Below are 25,897 nucleotides of genomic sequence, written 5' to 3'. Positions count from 1 at the left end.
GGTTGGTTCGTACTATTTGGCCTTGAAGCTACGTATGACTCAGTGCGTTCTTAAATATAAATAATTAAATGGACCACCATTTTCTACTGTAGGTATTTGCAGGTCGGGAGAATACACATCTCATGAAAACAGTCGGATGTAAAGGTCAGCAGAGTTCTACAAAAGTTGATGTGTCCCTAAAGGCTGCATCACAGAAAGCACCCTTTCAGTTCATCTCTTTTCTGCCCACAGCAGGCATCCTTGGAGCACGCAGGAAGTGAGGCAGATTAAACCTTTTGGACCTGCTAAGTCAACACGTCTCTGCTGTGTGGTGTTGTGTTATTGTTCAGTTGTCAGTTGAGCCTTAACTCATCGTGGTCGGCTACGCTCACCGTCCATGCACTCAACAATGAGCGCTTATCTCTGCAGGCAGTGGCAGAGTGGCTCAGCTGCCCCCCCCCAATCTCTCTGTTGGTGTGTAGGCCAAATGGGGCATTATTAGGTAAAGGAACTGCTGGCTGGTCAAAAAAAAGACCCGTGTTCATATCCCAGTAGCCAGATTAGCTTGATATGTGCAGATGTTAGTGTTTCCAGCTCTTATATGTTATAGGGGAATTATTGGTTAATCCTTTGTGGCATGCTGTTGGAAAACCATCGAATAGGGTGACTATTTCTGTTTTGGATCGAATGTGTATATGATTGTGAGAATACAGGGTGGGGGGCAGGTTTAGGTCTGTGTGTCGGGGGGAGGCCAGGTAGCAAAATGTTATAGAGGGATTTCGCACCATACGTTATTATCTAACCAGTTCATTGTTGACTCGAATTGGATATAGGGTAGTTCACAGTAGCAATGGTCATTTACATAACCTTGCTCTAGTGGTCAGTTTAAAATGTGTCACTATCATCGGACTAGTAAAATCATGACATACTGCAACCCATAAGGCAGTGCCACAGCCATACAAATGTTTACTTTCATCATGGTTGAAAAAGGCCTGCGTGGAAATTGCAGTCCTAATTAGGATTAAGGAAGGGGTCAGGCTGTCTGGACTAGAATGTGAAGCATTTGCAATGAGCGCTGCTGATGCCATCTGTGCAGAGTGTGGTGAGGAGCTAATTCTGGCACTGAGTGTGGCGTGATTTAACAGAGATTTTTGTGGTAGCAGGTTCAATTCAAGGATGGGATCTGACACTGACTGCAGCCCAAAAAACTGTTGCAGGGAGTTGAATTAGCCCGCACCCCTTTCTGTTAGAGCTCCTTTAAGCCGACACCATGGAGCTCCCCAATTCATTTGGACATCCAACATGTGTGGCATGTCAGATTGTTCGCATAACAGAGATGCTGCGCCAGGGGAGGCCCACTCAGCCTCTTGGCCTTGTGCTTCGATCTGTTTTGACAAGGCGTTCTCACTGTCTCCCTCAAGAGGCTGACCTGGGCTAGAAAAATCAGCAGCCAATTATTTCATCATGAAGGATGGTGAAGGTTTCCCTGGGTGCCTGTGAAAGGCAGGGAGAGCTACCGCTGCTTGTACTTTCTACCTGAGAGGGAGCCCAATTAGCAGGCTGCAGGGGTTCTGACTCGTGCTGACAGCCACTATAAATAGTGTATGAGCATTTGGATGCTAACCTGTTTTTTCAGTACTAAGGAACAGCTCATTACGTTTGACTACCCACGTCATTGCTAACATCAGTTGAAGTTTTTGAACTGGCACAGAGTTGTGACTGGTATCTGTCATTATTTCTCTAGGTTTTGACTTTGCTGCCGAAGCGGTGAAGTATGAATCATTTTAAGAAGTTCATATCAAAAGGACAGTCAGATTACATGTAAGTTTATCCACAAAACAGTTGTGAAGGTGCGTATTTTAATGTCATGATTCAGATCATGAATTGCAAATCTACCTCAAATGACAGTCATATGACATTCTGGCCAGATTGCTCAGCCATCCTATTAGGATTTTATGAAGTAGCCAGAAGTCGTTGTGAGAGTGCTTAAATTCTTCTTTATTTTTACTTTTGTCAAACAAAATAAAGGTCATTTCTAAATTAGGCGATGTAATTCAGACAGCAAGGGGAGTGGACAGTGTTTTAGAAATGAGTGCAGTACGGGAGTTGCATTGCATCGCAAATATAACTCCGGTGTATCATGTTTTCCACAGGATGTCATGACTGGATTTTTCGCCAGTCCATGTAGGCCTGCACTTGAACATTGTGTGTGTTTGATGGTTATTGTGTCCTCTTTCACAATACCCACTGACCATTGTTCTGTTTAATTAAGAATTCATTCACTCCTAGATCCTGAAACTGTGTCACAAAACAAAGGTCTCCATTGGCATGCACAGCTACTGGGGCCATGTGAAGAGGCAGTGTGACGCCAAACAACTGGACTGTTTTCATGCAACAGCTATCTGATTATCTCAGGGCCAAGATGTTTCACATGACTTAATGAATAGTAATGCTATCAGTGCAGAGCATTCAATGAGTAGTAATTATTTCCAAATGCAAAGAACAAGCCTCATGAAAGTGACTGCACACTAATTGTAAAGTCCAAAGTATTTCTATATGTGCATCATTAGTAAAACCATGCATTCACTTTGTCAGTATTGTTGCAACGAAAGAATTAGTATTATTGAAAAATGGAATTTAAAAATAATACATAGTCGACCATTATCGGTCATGTTGAGGTAGTTATTATTGTATGTAACCACGAGTCTCATTATTAATCGTTAGGCACTAGTGGTACACAAAGTTCATGTTTAAAAACCTTGGTTTTGGAGTCATGGTTCAGTAAATTTTCAGAGCATCAGTGATAACAAAAACATAAAGCAATAGTGTAAAATACCGTAGAAGTACAAAGTATGCATTTTTAACAAGCTCAAATTAACCATTAAAGCCATTAGTGCAAAATTCTGCTGTCTTTCTCTCTTCTTGTGAACACTGAGGACACAGGCGTCTTATATGAAAAAACTTTATTGGAATTATCACTGGACAAAAGCGAGTGAGTCTCCGCATAGTGTGAGTCAAGGAAGTTGCACATTCTGACCAAATGCACTTTTATTCTTTTTAACTGTTTTAACTTATTCTTTTTTGTGATTTTTATTACATGTATCTTGCACTGATGGAGATGCTCTAAATCTCATTGTATTTGTGTATAGTGACAATAAATGGCATTCTAAATATGAAGACCAATTAAACTCCATGTGTAGTGTGCGATAGCACACCGTACATGTGTAATAAAGATAGCAATTAACTAGCAGTAGTAAAACTAGAAAGTATGTAGACTGCTTCTCACAGTCAAGAAAGAATTTCTAACATCCGCATTCTTCAGATGTTACTTCATATAATCCCACCAAAGGACTGTTCTAAGGTCTAGCATCTGCCACAGTCTACCTAGATTTGAGTTCTGAGTTCAGTTTCAAGGATTCCTGGAATTCTTAAAGCACCTACAATTCTATGCAGAGGATTGAAGGTGGTAAATGATGCAAACTTGACATTTCCATTATGTGTTCTTCCTACAAGGAAATAGTCTTGCCTAAACTCTGAAGAATGTGATTTGGATGGACCTGTCTTACCACGGATGCATCCTTGACTCTGAGCAATATCAATAAACTTCTTTTAGCATTCTGTAGGTCACAGAGTGTACAGTCAAGGAAATTTCATACCAAACATTGTATGCTGAACAGTTTGGCCTTAAAACTCATACTATTATATCCCTACTTGACACGTCTAAATCTTCAGCTGTAAGACTGACATTAGTGAAGGGTTTGCATACGATCCATTGCTATTACTGAACTGCTGATCACAGTAATTCCCATTTCTACTATCAATATGTTGTATTTAGTTCTGGTAACAAAATTTCAGAAAAATCTCAGATATTTTTGTCCTCAAATCCTGCTATACTGCTCTAAAGATTGTAACAAGTATTGAAGATGTTGTTTATATCAGCATCATTGTCCTAATTTATTTTGAATAAAATGAAATAAAGTAAAATTAACTAACTTTAAGAGATTTAAAGTCAAGGCCCGAGCCTTGGGAGAACAAGTGAAAGTGGAGTGATATTCATAAAGGGTGATATGCAAGTATTTTTCGACATGTGCATTTTTCCTAAACTGTCATTTAGTGAGTGTGGAATCCCCGATGTGAAATGATGCCTCAACTCAATGACTCTATCGTGGAAAGTTAGAGGTACTGCTTGTAAAAGTTGCTTTCCCTCCTCTGTGGTCCAGTCCTGTGAGCTAGTCATACTTAGCTTGAGGTTGAAGTGAGAACAGGCCAGATGTAGACACTAACACTGACACAAAGTGACAGGTTCCCAGGCATTCAGTGGCACCATCAGCTCCTCCCCTGCCCACTCCCCCTTCATCCTCATATTGGCTCAGGCCGAGTCTTTGACCCTCCAAGATCAGAGGGCTCACCAGCAGTAAGCCACATGGATAACTCCGGCCTCACCGGGCTAACAGATCAGGGCCTGGAGCAGCCTCATATGTAAATGCAGAATAAATGAATACACAAGAAGCCCTTGTAGGGAAAGCTGATCCGTGTTTGAGTACACCTGGAAAAGATAGCATGCATCTGAAATAACTTCTGATACGAGGATACAACTTTTAGTCAGACAGAATGAGTTTATCCACCAGGGGTAGAATGGTTGGTGAAAAAAAATACCTGTCAGCGACATCACCCTCGTTTCAGAATAAACATGTCTGCAGGATGACTTTCTTCAACTATGTGTCTATCTAGCTTAATTTTGTTTACATGCAGTGTTTTAGATAATAAAAATGACAGGTTTCACATGGCCCACAGATGAAGTGCAATCGTGCTCATATGTAGATGCCTATCTCCTGAACTCCTGTCAGCTCTTTACTTGACTCCTGTGCTTATTAAAACTGATTGTATGCTGGCCACTTAGCATTCTGAACACATTCTTAGACCACTTTCATCTCCGAACATTATAATTCTGCAGGCTCACTGCCACTTGGCCACAGTTTTCGGTGACTGAGTTAATCCATTGAAAATGCTTGATTCTACACTTTAAGTTAAAGAAGTTGTTCGGCATTTTGGAATATATGTTTCTTTGATTTCTTCCCGAAAATTAGATGAAAAGATCAGTGTATGAGTGGTAAATATGAAGTTAGAAGCATAAATGCTGTAGAAATGGGGAACCAGCTTTTTTGGGACATGTAAAGTGTTGATTTGTCAGCTTTAAAGCTTTTGGAAGACAGATTTAAGCTTGTTTTCTTGTGGCTGTAGCATACCATGCAGTCCAAAATTTCTGTCAATCTTCTCATTGCAGCATATGTCCTTGAATGTAAAATTATTATTATAAGTTAATAGCTAGTCTGCTAGTTAGGGCTGGACAGTCTGATGATCCTGTATGATAATCAATATTCATCTGGAGTCTGATCTGCTTTTAGAAGTTCATACATTTGCTGCCATCCAGCAGCATCTCTCTAGCAAGAGGGACTCCAAGACCAGTATCTTGGACTGCAGTGGGTGACTAGTCCTTGTTCTACTCTCTGTCTAAACTGTGCCCGAGGGAAACATGAAGCAGAATGCAGGGAGGCTATCTGACTAGCTGCGACTGAACTTTCAAAAGAGGCATCATGAGATATAAATCTATACTTAGGGTGATTTTTTTTATTGAAATTAGAGCAAAATCATGATGCAGAGATGTTTGTGTTGACACTCAAGCCTTGAGTTCAGTTGACAGCCTTCATATCCAGGTAACCATATGCACTACTAATCATGTGATTACATGAGTTTGACTACATTTTAAAGGAAGATGAGCATACAGGGCAAGGTACACTATTCTACCCCAAAAGATTGTCACATGACCTTCTGGGTAGGTTGTTCACCCAAACCACTAGAATTCTGTCAAATGGCCTGTAGTCATAGTGTTTTGTTTACCAATTCCATTGCGGACTGAAATGGGACGCTGTGAAGCTTTTTCCTGGCCTTACAGCAAACATATCAAACTATGACCCAAATACCACAGCAAACGTTGAATTTAGTGGACCACTCCACCCATGTTTAGCATGCAGTGCATTTATATGTAGGTTTAATATAGCTACATATTTCACATCCACTGGAAGTTATCTGCTCCTGCAGACATGCTGCTCTGGGTTCAGCCATTTATGTGCTCAAATGTGTTGACATTTGCTTGGCAGCTGAAGGTGCATCTGACACAGTTTCTTCATCTTTGGCTTAATTTTTGCATGTATGCATTTCCTTTGCACACATTTTTCTCATGTGTGCCTGTGCCACATAGATGGCAACTGGCAACTCTCCTGGAGTCATGTGATAGATAAAGAGAATGTTGCTCCAGAGTGTTAGCACAATAAAATAAAAATTAGGGTAATGTTTCATGGTAGGGATGTTTCTTAGGACTAATTTGCCCGTAAATGAAATAGAAATATAGATTTTCATTAGTTCCGACAAGTGTAAAAATCTGTTTAATCTTTAAAGTTAAACATTGTCCCAACAATTGAAGCAGTTAATTGCATTTGTCAATAGCCACATCATATTTTAAACATTGTTGAAATCCCTGACTGTTTGTGCTGTACATATAAAGTTTGCATATTATCCTAAAAACATAACAACTCACTAAATACAACTTAACAAATCTTCCACATAGCTGTCAAATGGCCAGTTTATTCTGACACAGACTGTATAGAATCATATCTTTATTGTCTAGTTCTAAATGTCAGCCAAATATCTGGTTTTACAAAATGTCATTCGTACCACTAACCCCCTGCATCATCTGGACATAAGTATAGTTGGAGCATTAGCAGACTGACCTCTGGTTAGTGGCTGATCGCTGTGTAACATCTGAGATGCAACAGTTAGACATTAATAAATATGAATAATTATTTCATCTGGTTATTTTATTTTGTGATGATGACTAGCACAGATAGCAACATTTAGTCCTTTAGACCAGTGGTTCTCAACCCTGTTCCTCAGGACCCCATGTCCTGCATGTTTGAGATGCTTCCCTGCTCCAACACACCTGATTCAAATGATCAGCTCGTCATCAAGCCTCTGCAGAAGTCTGATAACGAGCTGATCATTTGAGTCAGGTGTGTTGGAGCAGGGAAGCATCTCAAACATGCAGGACATGGGGTCCTGAGGAACAGGGTTGAGAACCGCTGCTTTAGACAATTAATTGCACACATCCCTACCTAATGCTTGTTCATGCTTTTATAGGTCACTTTTTCAGCCCTGAAGAGCAAATGTTTTGTTGAGAGAAAGAGTTTTTCTCCCCCCAATACAAAGTGATTTCCCTAGTCACCTAAACAAAGGGATTACAAAGCCAGAAATCTTAGCATGGTTTTATTTATATCAGGGATTAATCTTTTGTAGTACTCAAAGCTTCACAACACACAGAGACCAAAGAGGTAAAAGATGGTCTAAGTAGGAATAAGAAAGTTATGTGAGACCAGCACTGTTGGATAACCACAGCTGTGACAATACAACCTGGGGTCATTCTGCATGCCAGCTCAGCCCTGAAACCTTTCCCTTGTTGTCGTCATAACACAAGGTTCCTATTTTCATGGAAGAAGACATCTGAGGTCTGCTTAGTCACTTTTCTCACAGTTACCAAAACAGGTGTGATCCTGTGTAGCTGTGGTCATCCAGGGGGTGGAAGGGAATGACAAGTAATGCAGAAAGAGAATCCTGTTACTATGGAAATATCACCAATATTGCTATGGGAACTGGAGCAGCAGGGGACGCTTTGTCTAGGATCTAGCTGTAATCGTCTCTCAGAAAGAAGCTTATGGTAATATGTGATGCTCTTATGAATTAATTTGTCAGGCTTTGTGTCCCAGCTGACATCATAGACTTTTATCAAATGGAAATTAGCATCTCCTCGGGGAAAAGCACGCAAGACATGAGAGTGCTTCAGCAATACACTGTTCAACTTTTTGTCTCCAGTCAGAGCCAGAACCAGTGTTACAGTTCATGGTTTAAATATGTATAATTAAAGGGACATTGTGCTAATGATTCATGGTCATATTTTGTTTATAGCGTAGCGTGACATGAAATTCCACTTTAAGATTTTAGATTGTAACTACTGGATACCACATTGTAATACACTTCTTTTATAGTGAACAACAATTTAATGTGTGTACATATCAAGACCAATTACCGGTGACAGTAGGCTGTGGTTTTATTTTTTGCTTTTAATTCTCTTGTCCTTAATAATTACATCAGTGCGGAGTTTGTTTGTTGTTTTGTTTTGTTTTTTGGTGTGGGGGGAGTGTATTTCGATTTTTCTTTTTTTTTTTTCAGTCAATCCTTTTAAAACATTTTGGAAATTTCCCCTCCTTTGTGGTAGAACCACGTTCTGCTTGGGGCTCACAGTGAACTTTTATGTAGTGTAAGCAGGAGCTTGGCGGTCATGTGTGCAATGCCAAAAACAGTAACCCATTCTGTGTGCGAACATAAACATTTAGACCCCTTCAAAGCTTTTCTGTGTGTTTCTGCAGACAGATTCCAACAGAGACTCCATGAAGTGATGCACAAGTGAAAGACCGCAGGAGACTTGGCAACCTCTTAACATTAAAGGAAATGTAAAGGGGAGGTCTTTTTCCACTTATCTGGGGGTCGTAAAGGACCAAGTCATCTGGTCGTTCCTCAGGGCTTTAATTACATCCAGTAATCCAGTAATCTCAGGTCATCAAATAACTGTGTGAGTTCTGAAGTTTTCTGTGCCACATTATTGTGGATTTTAGAAATGAGAACATTTACACACTTATCCACTAACTTTTAATTTTCTTTGCTCTTGTCTATTGCCTTGTTTGTATCAAATCTGTGCTGAAACAGTTGCTGATAATTGATTACTTGATCAGCAATACGTTTTTTATCTGTTTTATGTAAATGCATGTGATTCTATTTGAGTTTGAGCTTTGGATTTTAATTGGACAAAGCAAGTAACTTGTATACTTTAGATACAATTTCCTGGCATTTTGGCTGAATGATTAATTGATAAATTAAGAAAATCATGGCAGATTAATATTTGGCCGTAACGGTAAATCGCAAGCTCTTTGGTAAACACACTGCACAATGATATAAAACATGTCACCTGTAAAATATCTGATGATGTTGGACTGTGCCAAGATCAACAGTCGTAGCCAACTTGTCTGTGTAGTTGCAGGGAAAATAGGGTGATTAAGTGCAGCTGAAAACATAGTATTTAAAAAAATCAATGAATAGAACTTGTGTTTAAAAAGAAGACATTTTGTATATATTTGTCCCACTCTCTTACAGGTTCACTCTTCTTTTCATTTCAGTCTTGTACATCTCATTGCTCACTAGAACATGCACATTTACATTGCTAATTACCTGCTTGTTTGCTTCCTTGCTGTTCTCTTGTTGACTTGGTTTGCTTTTGAAGTGAAGATGAATATGTTTCTGGGTTTGTTTGTTTTTTTTATTTAGAGACAGCTCGGGGTAAGGTGTTGATGATTGTGGGCTACCCGGAGAATGATGAGTTGAATGTCCCTCAGCAATTATATTATTTATTTCTCCACCGCTGTGATAAAGTCTGTTTTCACTCACCATCGGCCATATTGTTGTTTGCTTCCTTAGTTGGCTTGTTTACATTGTTTAGTAGAGTTTAAATTGGAAACAAGGTGCTGAATACATATCAGGGGTATGTGGGTCATGTTATTCATGTAACATTAGCTATGTAGCATGTACTGTATGTTCTCATCGTCATGCACCTGGCTCTACACATGTGTTTAGATGCACATGCTCATCTTACCTTGTATCAGGGAAGAAGCTAAAGCTACTGCCGCCCTTGGCTGCCTTTACTGTGGCACAGAAAATGTGCGACAGATGCAGTATATTCTCTGATGCTGTCATCTTTACACACTGTTAAAAAATAATTTGGAGGATATGGCCTTGGAGATGTCAGTGGTTAATGTGAAAAGCTGTTCAGGAAGCAAGACAGGTTTTATTGAGATGTTCAGTCATTTCTGTTGGACCAGGGAAGAAAATATATTGTCAGTCTGCACCTGTTGAACTGACAGGCGTCCTTTGTGTGGAATTATTGGAATTTAGCCTGTAGAAGGAATGTAATAACAAATAAATTTAAGATAATCAAAGATTTCATGTGTGCCCTTGAACGCATGCTGTTTTTGCTCACAGAAAACTAGGCTTGGCTGAGAGGCTCTATGCAATTCAAGCAGGAGTCAAGCACGTGAAGAGTTTCCAACAGCAACTGTTGATGGTACGCAGAACTGGGTGTGCACGTACTTTGATGTCTGAACTTCCAAAGGGGTGTGGGAATAATCTCTACAGGCACGAGGATTGAGATGTTCCACGGGGAATATCAGTGGTTGCTTAATTGAACCTTTCTATTTATGAAACCAGCCTCACCTCACTGGATTAACCGAGCAGCAATACGGGAAACAAGTGCAGCTTCCCTGGGGAAACTACAGAAAAAAAAGAAGGAGTTCATTACACAGTGCAGGCATCAAGAGATACCCAGCTCCACTGTGCCTATTGTATTATTCAGTGATGTAAAACCTGGGAGGTTTATGAGGGCATTATGCTAAGATTACAGAGAAAACCCTGTGCCCATCATGGAGGCGGCAAGGAAGATTAAAAAAAAAAACTTTGATGCAGATTTGCAGATTGCCAGATCTCACACAGCTGTGTCCAACCAAGAAGGGAAAAAAAGGAAAGTCCATTTCCACGATGGCCCCACACACACACACACACACACACACACACACACACACACACACACACACACACACACACACACGTAGTTATCTCTGACCCCATTGGTACACGAGAGTGGATGCTATTCAAGGAGACCAGAGCACAGACAGGATGAGTTTGACATGATCGGGGAAGGATGTGTCAGACAGACTGGAGGAGAGATGGGAAATACTGCTCTCATAACACCCAGTCAGCACTTCCTGATACTTTACTGGCCAGTCCAGCTGTGTGTTGTTGTTGCAGAGTAGAATAAAGATGCAACCTTTGCTGAAAGGTTACCCAGGAGAAAGCAGTTGTTCAATGGATTACTCACATAGTCAGGAACCAACTGGTTTATCTGCAAGGTGAGAAATTTAAATCCATAGTTGTGCCTTTTCTGGTTGGTTGTTTGTCTTTGGGGTCTTTGTTGTTGCATTTATTGGTCATTGTAGTAATGAACAGAATGAAACTGTCATTAGTATTCTTATTAGCATCATGAAAAAAGAGGACTTAAATATCGTCAGATTTCTTCAAGTTTACAATCAGTTACAGTTTAGTTTTTAAAGATTAGGAGTTCAGCGCTCCTATGTTTTATTTTTATTTTTTTTGCAAAATGCCCAATAATACCGAACCTTTATCAGAGTCTTATTTATCCAACCAACAGTATCCCCCTAATAAATCAATGTATTATCATAGCATGCAAAAATAGCAAAAAATCACATTAAAGGAGCTGAAACAAGCACACGGTGCATGAATAATTGCTGAAATTAGGACTTGATTATCAAAATCAGCTTTCCTCATCAGTAATTACCTTTATTTTCAGCTTTAGAGATTATTTTCGGCTGCATGACAGTTTTGAGCTATATATTCTGTTGTGATTTAATGAGTACGAAACCACAACTTCTTAAAAAATAGATCTTTTTGCAATACTTTGTTTTGTTTGTTTGTGTTGTGCCCAAGTCAGGAACAACCGAAGTTGAGGGTGAGTGAGTAAATATATTGAAAGCATATTATTACTCCATTGTGCAGTTAAATATCCATTATGGCTCTTCAAGACTAAAGGATCTCTGAATTTTTTTATGTAAAACAGTAACTGATGAGTTTTGTTTTATCCTGAAGGCACGACTGATGTGTATCAAAGTCCAGTCTTTTTGAGTGGTGGTTTAATACTCTTTCCTGGACAGCTGTTTCTACTACAGACCTCTCAAGCTTTTTATCTCTATGTCAAGCTCACTTAGGCAACTAATCTGCACTAATACTATCTGAACTGAGGAAGACAGGGAGTGGGAGGGGGAACTCCATTAGCTCTGTCTGGCTAACGATGAATCTGGCTGCTGCATTTCATGGAAAGTCATAGCACTGAATTCATGACCTGGAATAATTTATTGTCAAAATTGGATTGTATTTCAACACAGCATATTCTGATATTTTGGACTCTTGGCATGCTTGGCCTAGTTACATTTGGCATTGTATTACACAGTACATGCAGTGCATTTGAAACTTAAACCAAGAAGTAAGCACTGTCACGCCTCACATGCATAAGCTTTTGTCAGAAACATTAAATATAATGCATGTCTCCTTCATGAACTAAGATAAGTGGCAGGGATTTTTACTGAACAGCAGGTGTCTGCACCATTGTGTAAACATGGATTCAGTCATACTCTGACTTTTCAGTATGAAGAAAAAGATTTACCCCTCAGTTATTTTTCAAGAACGTAGCTACAGGATGAGGAGCTTGCAGTAACCATGGAAGTTGAAAAGCATTTCTTCTCAGCAAACAGCTTTTAAACCTGCCAGAAACACGAATGCCTTTCTGCAGCACTGTGGAAAGGCAGCTAAATAGGTGACAGGCTTCCTCTGGTTTGCCTTTGTTTTTGCTGTTGCATATTCTCATCCTTATCCTGTGCACTTCTTTGTTGAAGTTCTCAACCAGAAAGCACTACTTTTTAGGTTGTCAGGAACTTTTTCATCAAGTGCTGTAGAGATAGCTCTCTTCCTCTTGGGATCAGACTTTGTTGTCTTCTCTGCTGTAGCACAGAACCAAATATAACATATGATAAAAAAAATAACTGTCTTCAGCATTGTTGAGCTACATCTACCAGTCCCATCAGTAAAACCATTCAGGTCTGGCCTCAGTGGATCAGCTTTGATCCAGTGATCTAGAGGAGTTAGGAGTCATGTCCCTCAAGCCTTTCCAGAGTGGTTTTTGCCATGTTGTAGGAAGCATTGTCCTGTTGGAGGAGGTGCTGCTGTCCAGGAGACAATTCCATATGTGTGTGCTTGATCTGCAACAATGTTTAGTTGGGTGGTATGTGTAATGTCCACAGAAATGCCAGGATGTAAAGTTTTCCAGCAGAGCTTTGTATTGTATTAAAATGATCAATATTAATGACTTCACCTTTCAGTGGTTTTAAAGTTTTGGCTGATTGATGAATATTTGCCTTAGCTTTCCAGCAACAGCTTTCCCTAAGCTTCAAATGCTATACTACTTTTTTGTTGATGCCTTCTCCACTGAGAGGTCAGGGTCATTCACAAAGCAGCACCGTGGGGCTAGTCTGAATCTTGCTCTTGAACTGCTTAGCAGAGGAAATATTTATGTTGTGGGCTGCTGAAAACAATGTTTTCTAGTTAAAGGACTGTGTTAATTATTATTTATCCCCATTATCATTGTCATCAGGAAAAACGTGTTTTCATCTGTAATTGATGTGACTGTGTATTACCAAGACCTGGCAGTACTGACATCATACTTTGCTCATACCTCTGAAGTCTGAGAATGAGCTTGAAGCTCATAAAATTACTGTGAATATTAAAGTTATTGTCAGACGTGGGTGTGACCTTCTTGAGACTACGCAGTGTTATTCCTGTCAGCAGCAGCTAAAAACAAGCTGTCGTCTTGTTATGATCTCCAGAAAGACCGTGGGCTAATCAGCTTACCCTGTCTGCTTTAGCAGGTGACCGTACACACCGCTGTGTATTCATAAGACAGTTGGCGGAGGTCAAGTTATCCTTGTTTGAGCTCGTTTCTTTCAATGAGAGGCCCACGACCCCTTCTACCACTAATTAGTAGCAGACAGACATACTGGACGTAATGTACACGCAACATTCAGGGAGGGATTAGAAACTTTGAAATGTGAGGAGGGCAGACTTTTAAAGCAGGCTGGGGTGTATTTATAATGAATAAAATCAGAAATAATGAATATTAATAGTTACATCGTTGTTCACTATAAAATTTTAGAAACTGTCAAATCGACTGCTTTAAATGTGATACTGGTTTACATATAATGGACAATCCCAAATCTTCGCGCTGTTAGGATACTACTTATCTGTAACGGCAGTAACTACTTATTGCCGCCCCTCACATTTGGAACTCCCTCCCTGACCACCTGAGAGCTCCACAGACAGTGCATGTTTTTTAAAAAGGCCTGAAAACCTTTCTTTTGAACAAAACGTTTAATTAAACTTGTCCCTGAAATTTTTAGTTATTTTTATTTTACCTGCTTGTTTTGTTTTTATCCTTTTATGTCTTTAATGTAGCACTTTGAGTTTTTGCTTCTATGAAAAGTGCATTACAAACACAATTTAGTAGTAGTAGTCGTATTAGTATTTAACTATAACCACTTTGCCAGAAGGGGACTCAAAATTTTTGTTGTTTGCCTCAATTATAGAGCAAGTTTAGTAATTTTATAAAGCTTCTTAGAAATTATATATCTTCATTATTTGACTTCTAGGTGCAGAGTGTACCTTGTCCACCAAACAAGAATTTGTGAATATCTGTGAAGTATCAAGGCCATAAGTGGTCTAACCTAACAAAAACTGGCCAGTAAAGATGAATCCACTGTTGTGTTGTGCTGTGACAAAATACCTGGCGAAGGAAATGGTCTCTTTCCACACGGTGGAAAAAAAGTCCTTTAAGGCCATGGTAAAGGTCCGAGGTGCGCAGTACGAGCTGCCTGGACGGAAACATTTCTCACAAACGGCGATGCCAAGTTTGTATATAAAAGTTAGAGATGAGCTTCAGGCGTTGCTGTCAGAGGCAGATAGTTATTCCCTAACAACTGACATGTGGTCGTCAGTTAATATGACACCATATATGTCCCTAACTGTCCACATAATTACACCTGAGTGGAAACTTGAATCCAAATGCCTCCAAACAACGTATTTCCCTGAGAGTCACATGGCGGAGAATCTTGCTGCTGCGCTCTTCTTCTCCATCACTTACTGAAACAGCCGGTACATCACCTTAATATGCTCAGTAGCGCCTTCTGGTGGCAGCTTATTATAACTACAGAAGACAACAGTATTCAATTTCCGAACGTGAAGGCACAAGCCAGTAACAGCAATCGTCACGGTAATACCGTATACCCGGTAAAATGTGAAGGAAGTTTGACGGTATCAAAATTTGGATACCGCCCAAGCCTACTTGAGACTGCACTGATTGAAATGAATTGACATGGAATAGCCCAAATATTCATACAAACATTTACAGATTCTGAAACTATGGGCACCTGGACTGAGACACGTCTTTGTAGATGATTGCATCATTTTGTGGCTCTTTTCAGTCTTTTGTTGTCATCCTTTATGTATTTTCATTTTGTGTCTTTTTGTAGTTGTTTTATATCTGGCTGTGTTCATCTTGCATGCTGTTTGGCCGTTATTTTCCTCTGATTTCCCCCAAAAAATTTTTACAGTCGCTTCATATAATTGGGCTGGTCCAGGGTTCCTAGGCTAGTACCTCGTAGGCCTGCTCACTAGTACATTCATGGTACCATTAAGGCAGCAAGCAGCATTTTGTTTATGTAGATGTTCAGTACAAAATACATTTATTGCGCGATAGATTTTCAGAGCCAGACCAACATTTTGCGTCTCTGGAAGTGGTGGTGTGCGTGGTCCTTCGTTAACATTAATGTGGAAGTGACTTTGCATGGATTTGTTTGTGGACCAAAGGCTGTCAGGATGATTCAGCAGTGCCTCTTCCTAAGGCCCTATCCCTCAGATCTTTCTGGGGTGCTTTTGCACCATTAGTCCAACATGGACAACAGCATCAGGCCCTGAGAGAGAGAGAGAGAGAGAGAGAGAGAGACAGAGAGAGAAAGACAGAGAAAGAGAGAAACAGAGGGAGAGAGAGACAGAGAGAGCGAGAGAGCGAAGGGCTAGGCAGGCAGTTGAACTACTGGCATGGTGAGCTTGCCCTGAAAAGGGCACATGCCTCCCTGCGCAATTATCCACTGTGCATAGAAACAGCACCCCCACCCTCCACACACACACACACACACACACACACACACACACACACACACACACACACACACACACACACACACACACACACACACACGTAGTTATCTCTGACCCCATTGGTACACGAGAGTGGATGCTAATGTTGGATTGCCTTTAATTGCGTTTGTGAAGTTTAAGATAAGTGAAAGCATCAGAGACATCCCCAAAGAGAATGTTGAATCAGGCATCAGTGGATGTCAGCTGGTCTTGTACACGCAGCATGAGATCATCACTTCCTGTTCAGTCTTACGTTATTTTGCCCATGTCCTCTTGTTTTGCAGGCTACTTCAGTGTGCTGGCAGTGGTGCTGAGAACAAGTAATGACTCACCGTGGACAGATGAGTTTGACAGTAAGAGCTTTTAAATCAATTCCCCACCCACTCCACCCTCCATGCAAAAACAATTACCAGTTTCAAATTATTTTCTTCTGTTTCTCTGTCCTGCAGAAATTGAGCTATCATGTTTGATTGAGTCCATTTCTACAACTAATCCCAGGATTGAATGGAAGAAGATAACAAATGAGGGGCCAAGTTATGTGTACTTTGACAAGAAAATCTCAGGTAAAACATGAAATCCCTAAACCTGTCAAGTCTCAAAAAAAAAAATACTGACATTTTTTACTGACATCTTTTCTTCTGGCAGGTGACCTGGAGAACAGAGCAGTGATCAGAGAACCGGCCACATTACTGATAACCAATGCCACAAGATCGGACACAGCCAAGTATCGGTGTGAGGTCACCGCTGCTGATGACCAGAAGTCATTTGATGAGATTGTGATTGACCTTGTTGTAAGAGGTATTCTGATTTATTGGCATCACTGATTAATGCGTGCGTGTGCGTTTTAGCCTTTATTGTATGTAGAATTAAAACTATGACAAAGACACATGAAAACATGATGAAGGTTATTCTAAAAACAGAAAACAAGCTGTTATTGTGCTCTTATAAAACAGACCTCACATAGTGATTCACACTTCGAATGCTGTAAAACGAAACCGTGTTGTAGGTCACACCAACCCTTTGGCATACATACGAGGATGCGTTATGACCAGACCTGCCCAGCTGCAAAGGCGTGTTCTGGGCTATAAGAGGAAACCTCTGAAACTGCATCTGCTTTGAATTGCAGTGCTAAAGAAAGCAAGCGCTGCGTGTTTTGGTGGCGTTTTCTGGCACGGCCCAAAAATCATGTTCCTGTCCGGTCCTGTCAATGCTGTCAGTCCAGTGAACCATAAGCAGTCAGGGTGACATTGTTTTTTTTTTAAGCATCAAAGTCAATCATAAGCCTAGCAGCATTGTGTGAGTTGTGTCTGTTTTCTTACCATTGTGACGCTTACAGAGCATAGACACTCATGTGACGAGCAAAGCTCCCCATGAAAGCTCAGTATAGTGACTATCATCATATGCTTTGTGTCACCACAGTAAAGCCAGTGGTGCCAAAATGCAGTGTTCCAAAATCGGTGCCTTTTGGGAAGTCAGCTGAGCTGAGCTGTGTGGAGGAGGAGGGCTTCCCCAAGTCCCAGTACCAGTGGTTCAAGAACAGGGAGGAGATTCCAGACGACCCCAAGACCAGCCTCAAGTTCTTCAACTCCTCGTACGCGCTCAACGCAGAAACAGGAACTCTGGTCAGTATGTGTGTTTGGACAAGGACACGCATAAGTAGTAAGGGCGGGGCAGTTGGGACGGTGGCCTGACGCCCAGGGGTGGGGGCAGATATTTTGGGGAGACAGTTGATGGTGCGAGAGGGCTTGAGCCATGAGGGGAATCTGCTGTCCTCGTTTGCACATTCCTCGATTCTCGTTTGCTTTCCAGCGTAGCTCCAACACGCTTCTGTCAACCTTCATGCCGGCCTCTAAGATGTGACGCACCACAGCAAACCACGGTGCCGTTTTTTCAGCGTGTTTATGTGAACGTGTTGCCGGTCATAGCTGTAGACTGGTTGGGGGTTTTGGGAATGTTTTTCTACCGTACTTATCTCGTTATTTTTAGACACGACTGAAAACACGGTTATCATGTGGAATGTAACGCCAGACAACTGATGTTGAGACAGAAACTGGTGAAACATATTTAGAATTTACAATGAAATAAATTACAGTCGTTGGGCGAGAAAAGTTTACCTAAATAATTTTTGAAAGTTGAAGAAGCTTTTTCTTTTTTACTTCATTGAAAGAGACTATACTTTATGCATTGCATTATTGGCTTCTCTGAGCCCATCGCTGCCCCAAGACACAAGTACTATGAAATCGATTGGTCACTGTGGGATCGCTTCGAGGTCACAGGGCTGCAGCCCAGCGGGGAAGAGATGACACTCCGACAGTTCCTGGACTCCTTTAAAAATGAGCATAAGTTGGAGATCACCATGCTTTCTCAGGGAGTGTCCATGCTCTATTCGTTTTTCATGCCTGCTGCCAAACTTAAAGAGAGGCTGGAGCTGCCGATGACGGAGATTGTGACGAAGGTGTCCAAAAAGAAGCTGGGCAAACACGTGAAAGCCCTGGTGTTCGAGTTATGCTCTAACGACCTTTCAGACGAAGACGTGTAGGCTTTATACATTGCAGTAAAGTACTTTTGCTTTGCATAAAATAAAAACAAAGTATAAATGACATTTTGTTTGTACCTCAGTTCCTTCACCAAATCACAGGGAATTTATTCTGATTCACTACTGGAGTCTGTTCAGTTTTCATCTTTAACATCCCTCGACATAGAAATGACATTTAGTCTATTATCGTAGAATGCAATTGTGGCATGAATGTCAGTCCTTCTCTACTCAAAGGGATTGTAGGTACAGTTGTTCTCCCTCCATGCTGACTGCGCCTCCATCCTGCCTCTGTGTATGAATATTCACCTTTATTTGTTTTAATGGAAAAAATATCCAAATCATAATAAAATGGTCATTTTAAAATATGTTCAAAAATGTCTAAACTACTGACTGAACCAAAAAAAGCACGGTTTTAGGTTCACATTAGGCGTTGACATTAATCAAATATGTATTTGTAATTTCTCCCATGCAGAAGTTCATTGCAGTCAGAAAAGAAGACGCAGGCGAGTACTTTTGCCGAGCGAAGAACGATGCAGGATATGCCGAGTGTGCAGCCCAGAAGATGGAAGTCTGTAAGTATGACACTGACACACTGTTACAACAAATCTATAATGAACCAAAGAAAAGATGGACAACAGAAATTGTAGCTACTCTTCAAACAGTCAGTAGGATGCAGGAAAAAAAATTCTGCACATTACCTCGCCTTAACAGCCTAAATGGATTCTAAAAAAACATGAAAAGCTGCAGCACATATAGATCATTTGAACCTGTTTACTTTATGGGCACTGTTGAGGTAGCAGAGGTTGGTGTAGGTTGGAGAGGAAGAAAAAGAAGAGAGAGGAGAGCAGGAGCCTGGAATAGAACAGATATGAATGTGTTGCATGAAGAGCTCACTAAAAGTTATGAGAAGACCCAGAACGTGTGATGAGTGATTCTTTTAACACCCACGACGCTTATCTAAGGATCAGTCTTGATATTGTTGTTCACTTTTTTCATTCTTTCTTGAACTTCACAGATGATATTGACCTTCTGGGGATTATACTGGGAGTGCTAGTAGTGGTCATAGTGCTCTTATGTATAACGGTGGGGATCTGCTGCGCATACAAGCAAGGCTACTTCTCAAGCCAGAAACAGACGGGGAACAAGTAAGACATCAAAGCATTTTCACATACACATGACCAACAAATATGTGTTCTTTCTCATCAGCTGTACTTTAGCTTTCTGCTTTCTGTCTCCTAGTTACAAAGTTCCAGCTAAAGGGGATGGAGTGGACTATGTGCGGACAGAGGATGAGGTTAGTAGATGGCAGTGAGATCTGGTTGCCTAAATAAGTTTATTAAAAGAGAATATCATTTGTTCAATTTTTTTTTTTGCCTCATTATGAAAGGGGCCCTGGGCAAGTGCCATCATACTAATGAGCCAACAACCTTCTGCCCCTCTGATTCTGATAAAACTGGTCAGCACTGCCCAATTAGTGTTTCAGATCTGAACTAATTCATTTCACACCACACTGATAGAAAGTCAGTCTCTGCTGAAAATCTGGCACATCTGGCTAAAACATAAGATATAGTAACAGTACTGCAGGTAAATACGTAACACGTGGACTGTGTGATCCTTTCCTCTGAACCCCGAGCTGTTTCTGTTCTCTTTCACTCTCTTTGCTCCTGTCATATATTTCCTGGCAGAAACTGTGGGCTCATTTTTCACTGTAATATAAAGTCCTGCACCTCTGTGGAAACAGAGCAGCCGTTAAGAAGTAGAGAGAACTCAAAATTCAGTGTAGTATTATAAAGTTGTTTTTTTTTTACCATAAATCATAAAATAACCAAAACAAAGTTAATTTTTTGAATATATTTTATAAAAATGGGGAAAAAACTGGAATCGCAGCAATTCCCCAAGTCACACCAACACCCACAGGTGCTGTCAATACTTCAAAAAAATGACTGCTGTGCTATGGATTTTTTACTACTTACATTTTTTACAACCTTGGCAGACTTGCCATTTTTCAAACTACTCTGTGCATCAACTGCAGAAAGGTTTTTCACCATGCTGAATGTCAAAGCTTTTATTTTACTGATAGCTAACACAATGTAGCATTAGAACAGGAGTGATGGTTGCTGGAAATGTTCCTCTGTACCCCCATGTAGATATTCCCTTAAATATCAGCCGTTTCCAGCTAGAATAGTCATTTACCACATTAACAATGTCTAGACTGTATTTCTGATTCATTTAATGTTATCTTCATTGAAAAAAAATGCTTGTTTGTATTTGTGCCGATTTTAGTCCGTTTAATGTCATCAAATCTCTCTCTGACCAACAATCAAAAAGTCCGTGAATGTTTACTTTACGATAGTGTGAGACCAGAAAAAGCATGACCTAAGTATGTAGCGGAATTGATGGGACTCAGAAGCATCTCCAATTGTTCATAATCAACTGTTCGTTGCATCATTTCTGACAAATAAGTCTCGATAGGTCAGCAATGGTCAGTTTGTAGTAGGATCACAATCGTGATCGTCAGCGGGCAGTGTTACAGTGACACTGTGCTGCTATCTCACAATGATCCAGAAATCTTTAACAAATCCATGCATCCAGACTATGAGCTGCATCACTGCCAAAATCTAATGAGGTGGTCCTTGTGTCATTTCTGACCTTTCCTGAAAATTTCATCCAAATGCATTTGTCGTTTTTTGAGTAATGTTGCTGACAGACTAACAGAAAAACAGACAGACAGATGGAAAGAGAAAGAAAGCACGGTTCCAAAATATACTAGAAACATTAAATAAATGGAGGGAAATGGAGGAATAACGTGTGCCACATGAACAATGAGCTTCTCATGTCGTATGGAAATAACTCTCTGACTGTTCTCTGCAGGGAGACTTCCGACACAAATCATCGTTTGTGATCTAAGACGGGAGAAGGTGTCGGGAGCGTCGTGCTGAGGAGAGACGTGAGGCGTGGGCGTGTCCTCCACACTGTCCAACCTCGGAGCTGCCACAGGCCACGCTCAGGCTCTCAGCACGACCGAAATCCAACTACTCAAGTTTGCCAAAGGTGACAGGATTTCACAGGACGACAACATGTCAAAACAGTACATGCATAGGGACTGAGAGTAATTTAACTTTATCACCCTCAACCGAGTTCTTTTGCTAAATTATGGAGTTGTTTCTTTACAGTTATTGCATGGTTTCAAACACTAATCAAGGTGGAGAAAAGGAAGCCTTTCTTTGTTCTGCCAGGTAGAAAAGGAGGAGCCTCTCTCCTCTCCAGTCTGTCGTGACACTTTTCTACTGCAAACATTTCGCTTCAAACCTTTTTGTCATTTGTATAACATTTCTTTTCTACTGTTGACAGACTATTTTTGATGGAATATATTTTAAAATGCCTATAGATAAAGGTTTACTTTTTTAAATATTTGTAAAATACTAACATGTGTTCTTTTTTTTTTCCTTTGTTTTTATTTGGTTGTGGATAAAATTATGTAACACTTTAACCACTTTGCATCAAGCTGTAAGCATTTACACCTTTGCAATCAGGAGAAAGAAACGAAAGCCGACTTGTATTAGCATATCAAGACGTGCTTCTTGATGGGCGGTCTTACATATTGAGTTCCTGCGCTGGCGTCGCCCAGTTTCTGTTGCGAGAGACTTCCATGTTGATGTTTGTAGATAGTCTTAGTAAGAGGCTTTTAAGAGTGCCAGTCAAATGCTGTGAAACACTGTACACAATCAGTGCTGCGTTTTCTTGATTTTAAGTGTCCTTCTATGCTTGCTGTTAATCTTGTATATATTGAAGTTACTGTCAGGATGACTGTCAGGGTTTCCTGTCATACCTATGTTCAGTATCACACTAGAATAAAAATAGCGAGAATAATACAGGGTTTGTAAGTTAACCTTCCAGACCCAAAGGAAACTAGAGGAAGGCGATTGTGAAAAGCTGAAACGAGGCACGGTACGGAGTAAAAGCCTACATTTAGATTTGAAGCAGAAATATAACCTGACATACGGAGCAGAATCAGGACCTAGGTATTTTAACGATCGACTCGCCTGTTTTAACCCTCGTGTCGTCCTGCGGGTCAATATTGAGCCGGTTTAAAGTTTGAAAATGTGGGAAAAAATGAATGAATTTACAGTGAAGCTTCTGATGTCCACATTTTCAGCATTTTTGGGAAATCTTTGAACATTTTTCGGTGGAAGAAAGAAATGTGAAAAATGTTTCTTAAGAACTTTCACAAAAAATCAACCAAAATCCAGCGAAATTCGCTGGATTTTGGTTGATTTTTTTGTGAATGTTCTTAAGGAAAATATCAGAAGTTTGTACTGATATATGTGTAATCATTTTTGATATTTTTTGAATTTTTTGAGGGAAGATACTTATTCATTTTTTCAAAGTATTTACTAGAATTTTCTTGCCAAATTTGCGGCCTTTTTTAAAAAATATAACTTTTAAGGGAAACTTTTAAGGAATTATTGGACTTTTCTTCCTGAGGATTTTGCAAATTCTCAGAAATTTGGGGACTTTTTTTGCTGAATTTTTGGATTTTTTTTCAAGAAAACAATAGCTTTTGGTGCCCATAAATGAGGACAACAGGAGGGTTAAGCTGTAATCTGTAAAGGTACCGGCGGCGTGAGTGGAAATGCCCCAGCTCTGCAGCAGATACACAGTGCGGTACACCGTGTACGCAATCTTTAATATGATGATATTTACTGCTGTCCAACCTGACAACAAAAAGTTTTTTTTTCCCTAGGATTTAGAGCTAACTTGTAGATGCGTTTAAACTGAAAAGAGAAATCAGTGTAGCTTTGGCTGAAGCTCGTGTTCTTCTCATTCCTCTCATGCCGAGCTGAAGGCGGACCGTTGCTGACCCCGGATCAGCGTCACAGTGATATACAGCCGGGGGGGTGGGAGGGGCGGGGTCTGGTGGGTTAACAGTTGTACTGATTGTAAATAGGTGTTTGTTATTTTTCTCTCTCTCAAGATTATGTAAAGTGGTGAAAAGTGTAAAGAAAAAACAAATAGAATCCCGTTTGAGGCGATATGAAGCTCTTTCCATTTGTAAGACTGAAGGTGGCATTTTATTCGATCATTCAGAACACGTGAACAAGAGCTTCAGCTTAGGAAGGTATTCAGAACAGCAGCTCTCTGCTTCAAGTTCTGTTATTTTTGGTACCAGCCAGATTGAAAAAAAAACAAAACACTTGAATCAGGATTCTCTTGTTCCGCTGTGACTGAATGTTTTCCAATCAGCAACGCGGTGAAATGTTAACCCAGTGTCAGTCGTGGTAGAGACGATCTGCCCAGCATTTGCACATCAACACTGCTCGGTCGAAGTGCACGTGTCGCATTAAGGAACCGAAAGGCTCCTTGTCTGAGTGTGCGATTAACCCAATCAGGTCACAGATGATTCCTGTTGCGGGCACACAGCAGATGCAGAAATCGCCCCTCCTCATTTGTACAAAGTTCATTCCTCTTAAGTGCCTTCAACCTTCAAAGTAGTTCAGTTTCCCTCCAGCGCATTTGTACCTTTCTACGACACCGCCACAGGCTTTTTTCCGTTCGTTTAACAACAAGCACGGCGTTTGAGAGGAATGATGTCACTGCAAAATTTCCGCTTCCCTTCTTTACATATCTGCAAATTTGTAAATAGCTTTTTTCGTAGGTTTGAAGGTGTAGACATGTTGAAGTAGAAATAAAAAATAATAATAGTGCCTAAACATAGTGGGAATTATTTTTGGTAAATACACATAGCACTATTAGGCCAACAAAAAAAAGAAATCAAAGAAATAAAATCGATGGATACCCAGAGCAGAGACTTCTTTTCCAATCAAAATAATGTCTGGTTTTCATTTATAACAGCGGCCATGTCAGGGATTGTACTTAGAAATCCTCCACATGTCCAAACATTGAGAGCTGACCCTGTTTTTTCTGCTGTAGCTGCAGCATGTCGTAACAGTTCAGGTATCAGGCGCATTTCAACAGCAAACAGGTGTTGATACAGAGCAGCTACATTTCCCCATCAAGCAGTCCTGATCCAGAGCGTCTGTAAGGCTGGGAGGCAGCAGCGGTAGAGATTATACCGACTATCTCGGTTATCACAGGTGGTTTCCAGTGTGGGAAACATCATGTACAGGATTTTACTGAACCAATCGCACATACAGGAGAATGTCCATTTGGGGCCTGCTGGGGTTGTTTTTGTTCATTTTAGAACCACTCTATTTGTGATTAATAAAAGCTCACTTCTAATATTACTGGAGATATTTGTGTTTGCTGTTTTTTTCCTGGTGTGTGTCATTTCACCATTTCTTCACCTCCTCCAATCCTCCTCGACGACTCCAGAGTCTCCCGCTGCTCCCAGAAATCCTGTTGCGTATGAAGGTCCATCAAACATCCCACTGACAGCACCGTCGTTGATCTAAAGCCATAATCTATTAGTGGGAGTTAAGCCATTTCCTCTTTGCTTGCTGCAAACCGCTTTCTTGTTCCTTTCTGGTGGCTGTGCCAACTGGCAGGAAGTTCCTGGATAAAGAGCTTTGTAATCAATGAGCACACTGAGGATAATATATTGTATTTTGCAGCAGAGCCAGCGGACACTTTTATTTAATTCACAGTGAAGTCACTCTAAGCAGGGATCACTTGAGATTTTTTTTAAACGCCTTGTCTTTAAAGGGAAAAGAAGATTTCATGTCAGATTATGATTGAATGAAAGACAATGTCATGCATGTTGTTTGATGCAGCACAGAGCAGTAAAGCCGCACAGCCTTCCTCTGAAACCGATGCAGCAGATGAGTCCTAAGCCACGTATTCTGAGTTAACAGTGAGATGCATAAGTGGGTAAAAAAATGACTGTTTTCTTGCACTATCTTTGCAATGAAAAGATTTTGTCATTTCATATTCCAGCTATACCTCAAAAAACATGTTTCTGATATCTTTCCATTTAAATCTTTAAGTTGCCTTTTATGCTTTCAAAGAAATTGTAATATTAATATTGCTACCAGAGGCTCTTTATCACTGATGATATCACACTAGAGGTGATGCAGGGCACATGCTTGGAGGGACGGCGAGCAGCAACAGCTGGAGGAAAAGAGAGGAAAATGTCAGCAGAATGGAGGCTGACATTCTTCTATTGCTGTTATGTGTGATATTCTACTTTTTCAATCATGAAAATGTGTTACAAAGTGAAAAATGAGCATCTTTCAAATATGAAATCATTCTTGTGTGGACAAAAATATAATACAAACAATAATACAAGTGATTATTCTTCACCAAAATGACAGAAATGGCTTAAAAATGCATTGATTCTTATACAGGTCATTTTTGACCCATTTATGGAAGAGTGTAGAGTCCAATCACTGCATCTAAGGGTTAAGCATAGGACTCAAGTCAAAAAAAGTGTGCTACAGTAACGGTCAGAGA

General features: G+C 40.4%; 1 protein-coding gene across 1 annotated transcript in view; it reads left to right on the top strand.

Moving 5' to 3' along the window:
* Positions 1-24,737, top strand: part of LOC110967388 (junctional adhesion molecule 3B-like) — a gene marked incomplete at its 5' end in the record, with an annotated part of 37,520 nt that extends 12,783 nt beyond the window's left edge. Inside the window, 8 exons of the mRNA XM_051937916.1 lie at positions 16,236-16,304; positions 16,401-16,514; positions 16,597-16,749; positions 17,371-17,573; positions 18,960-19,059; positions 19,503-19,632; positions 19,727-19,781; positions 21,359-24,737. Coding sequence (XP_051793876.1) covers positions 16,236-16,304; positions 16,401-16,514; positions 16,597-16,749; positions 17,371-17,573; positions 18,960-19,059; positions 19,503-19,632; positions 19,727-19,781; positions 21,359-21,394 — 860 coding nt within the window. The remainder of the gene's footprint in view (positions 1-16,235; positions 16,305-16,400; positions 16,515-16,596; positions 16,750-17,370; positions 17,574-18,959; positions 19,060-19,502; positions 19,633-19,726; positions 19,782-21,358) is intronic.
* Positions 24,738-25,897: the final 1,160 nt, after the last annotated feature.

Source organism: Acanthochromis polyacanthus, chromosome 17 (assembly GCF_021347895.1).
Source record: "Acanthochromis polyacanthus isolate Apoly-LR-REF ecotype Palm Island chromosome 17, KAUST_Apoly_ChrSc, whole genome shotgun sequence".
Classification (NCBI taxonomy): domain Eukaryota; kingdom Metazoa; phylum Chordata; class Actinopteri; family Pomacentridae; genus Acanthochromis; species Acanthochromis polyacanthus.
Note: the sequence above shows the minus strand (reverse complement) of the source record. Positions and strands in the feature narration are given on the sequence as shown.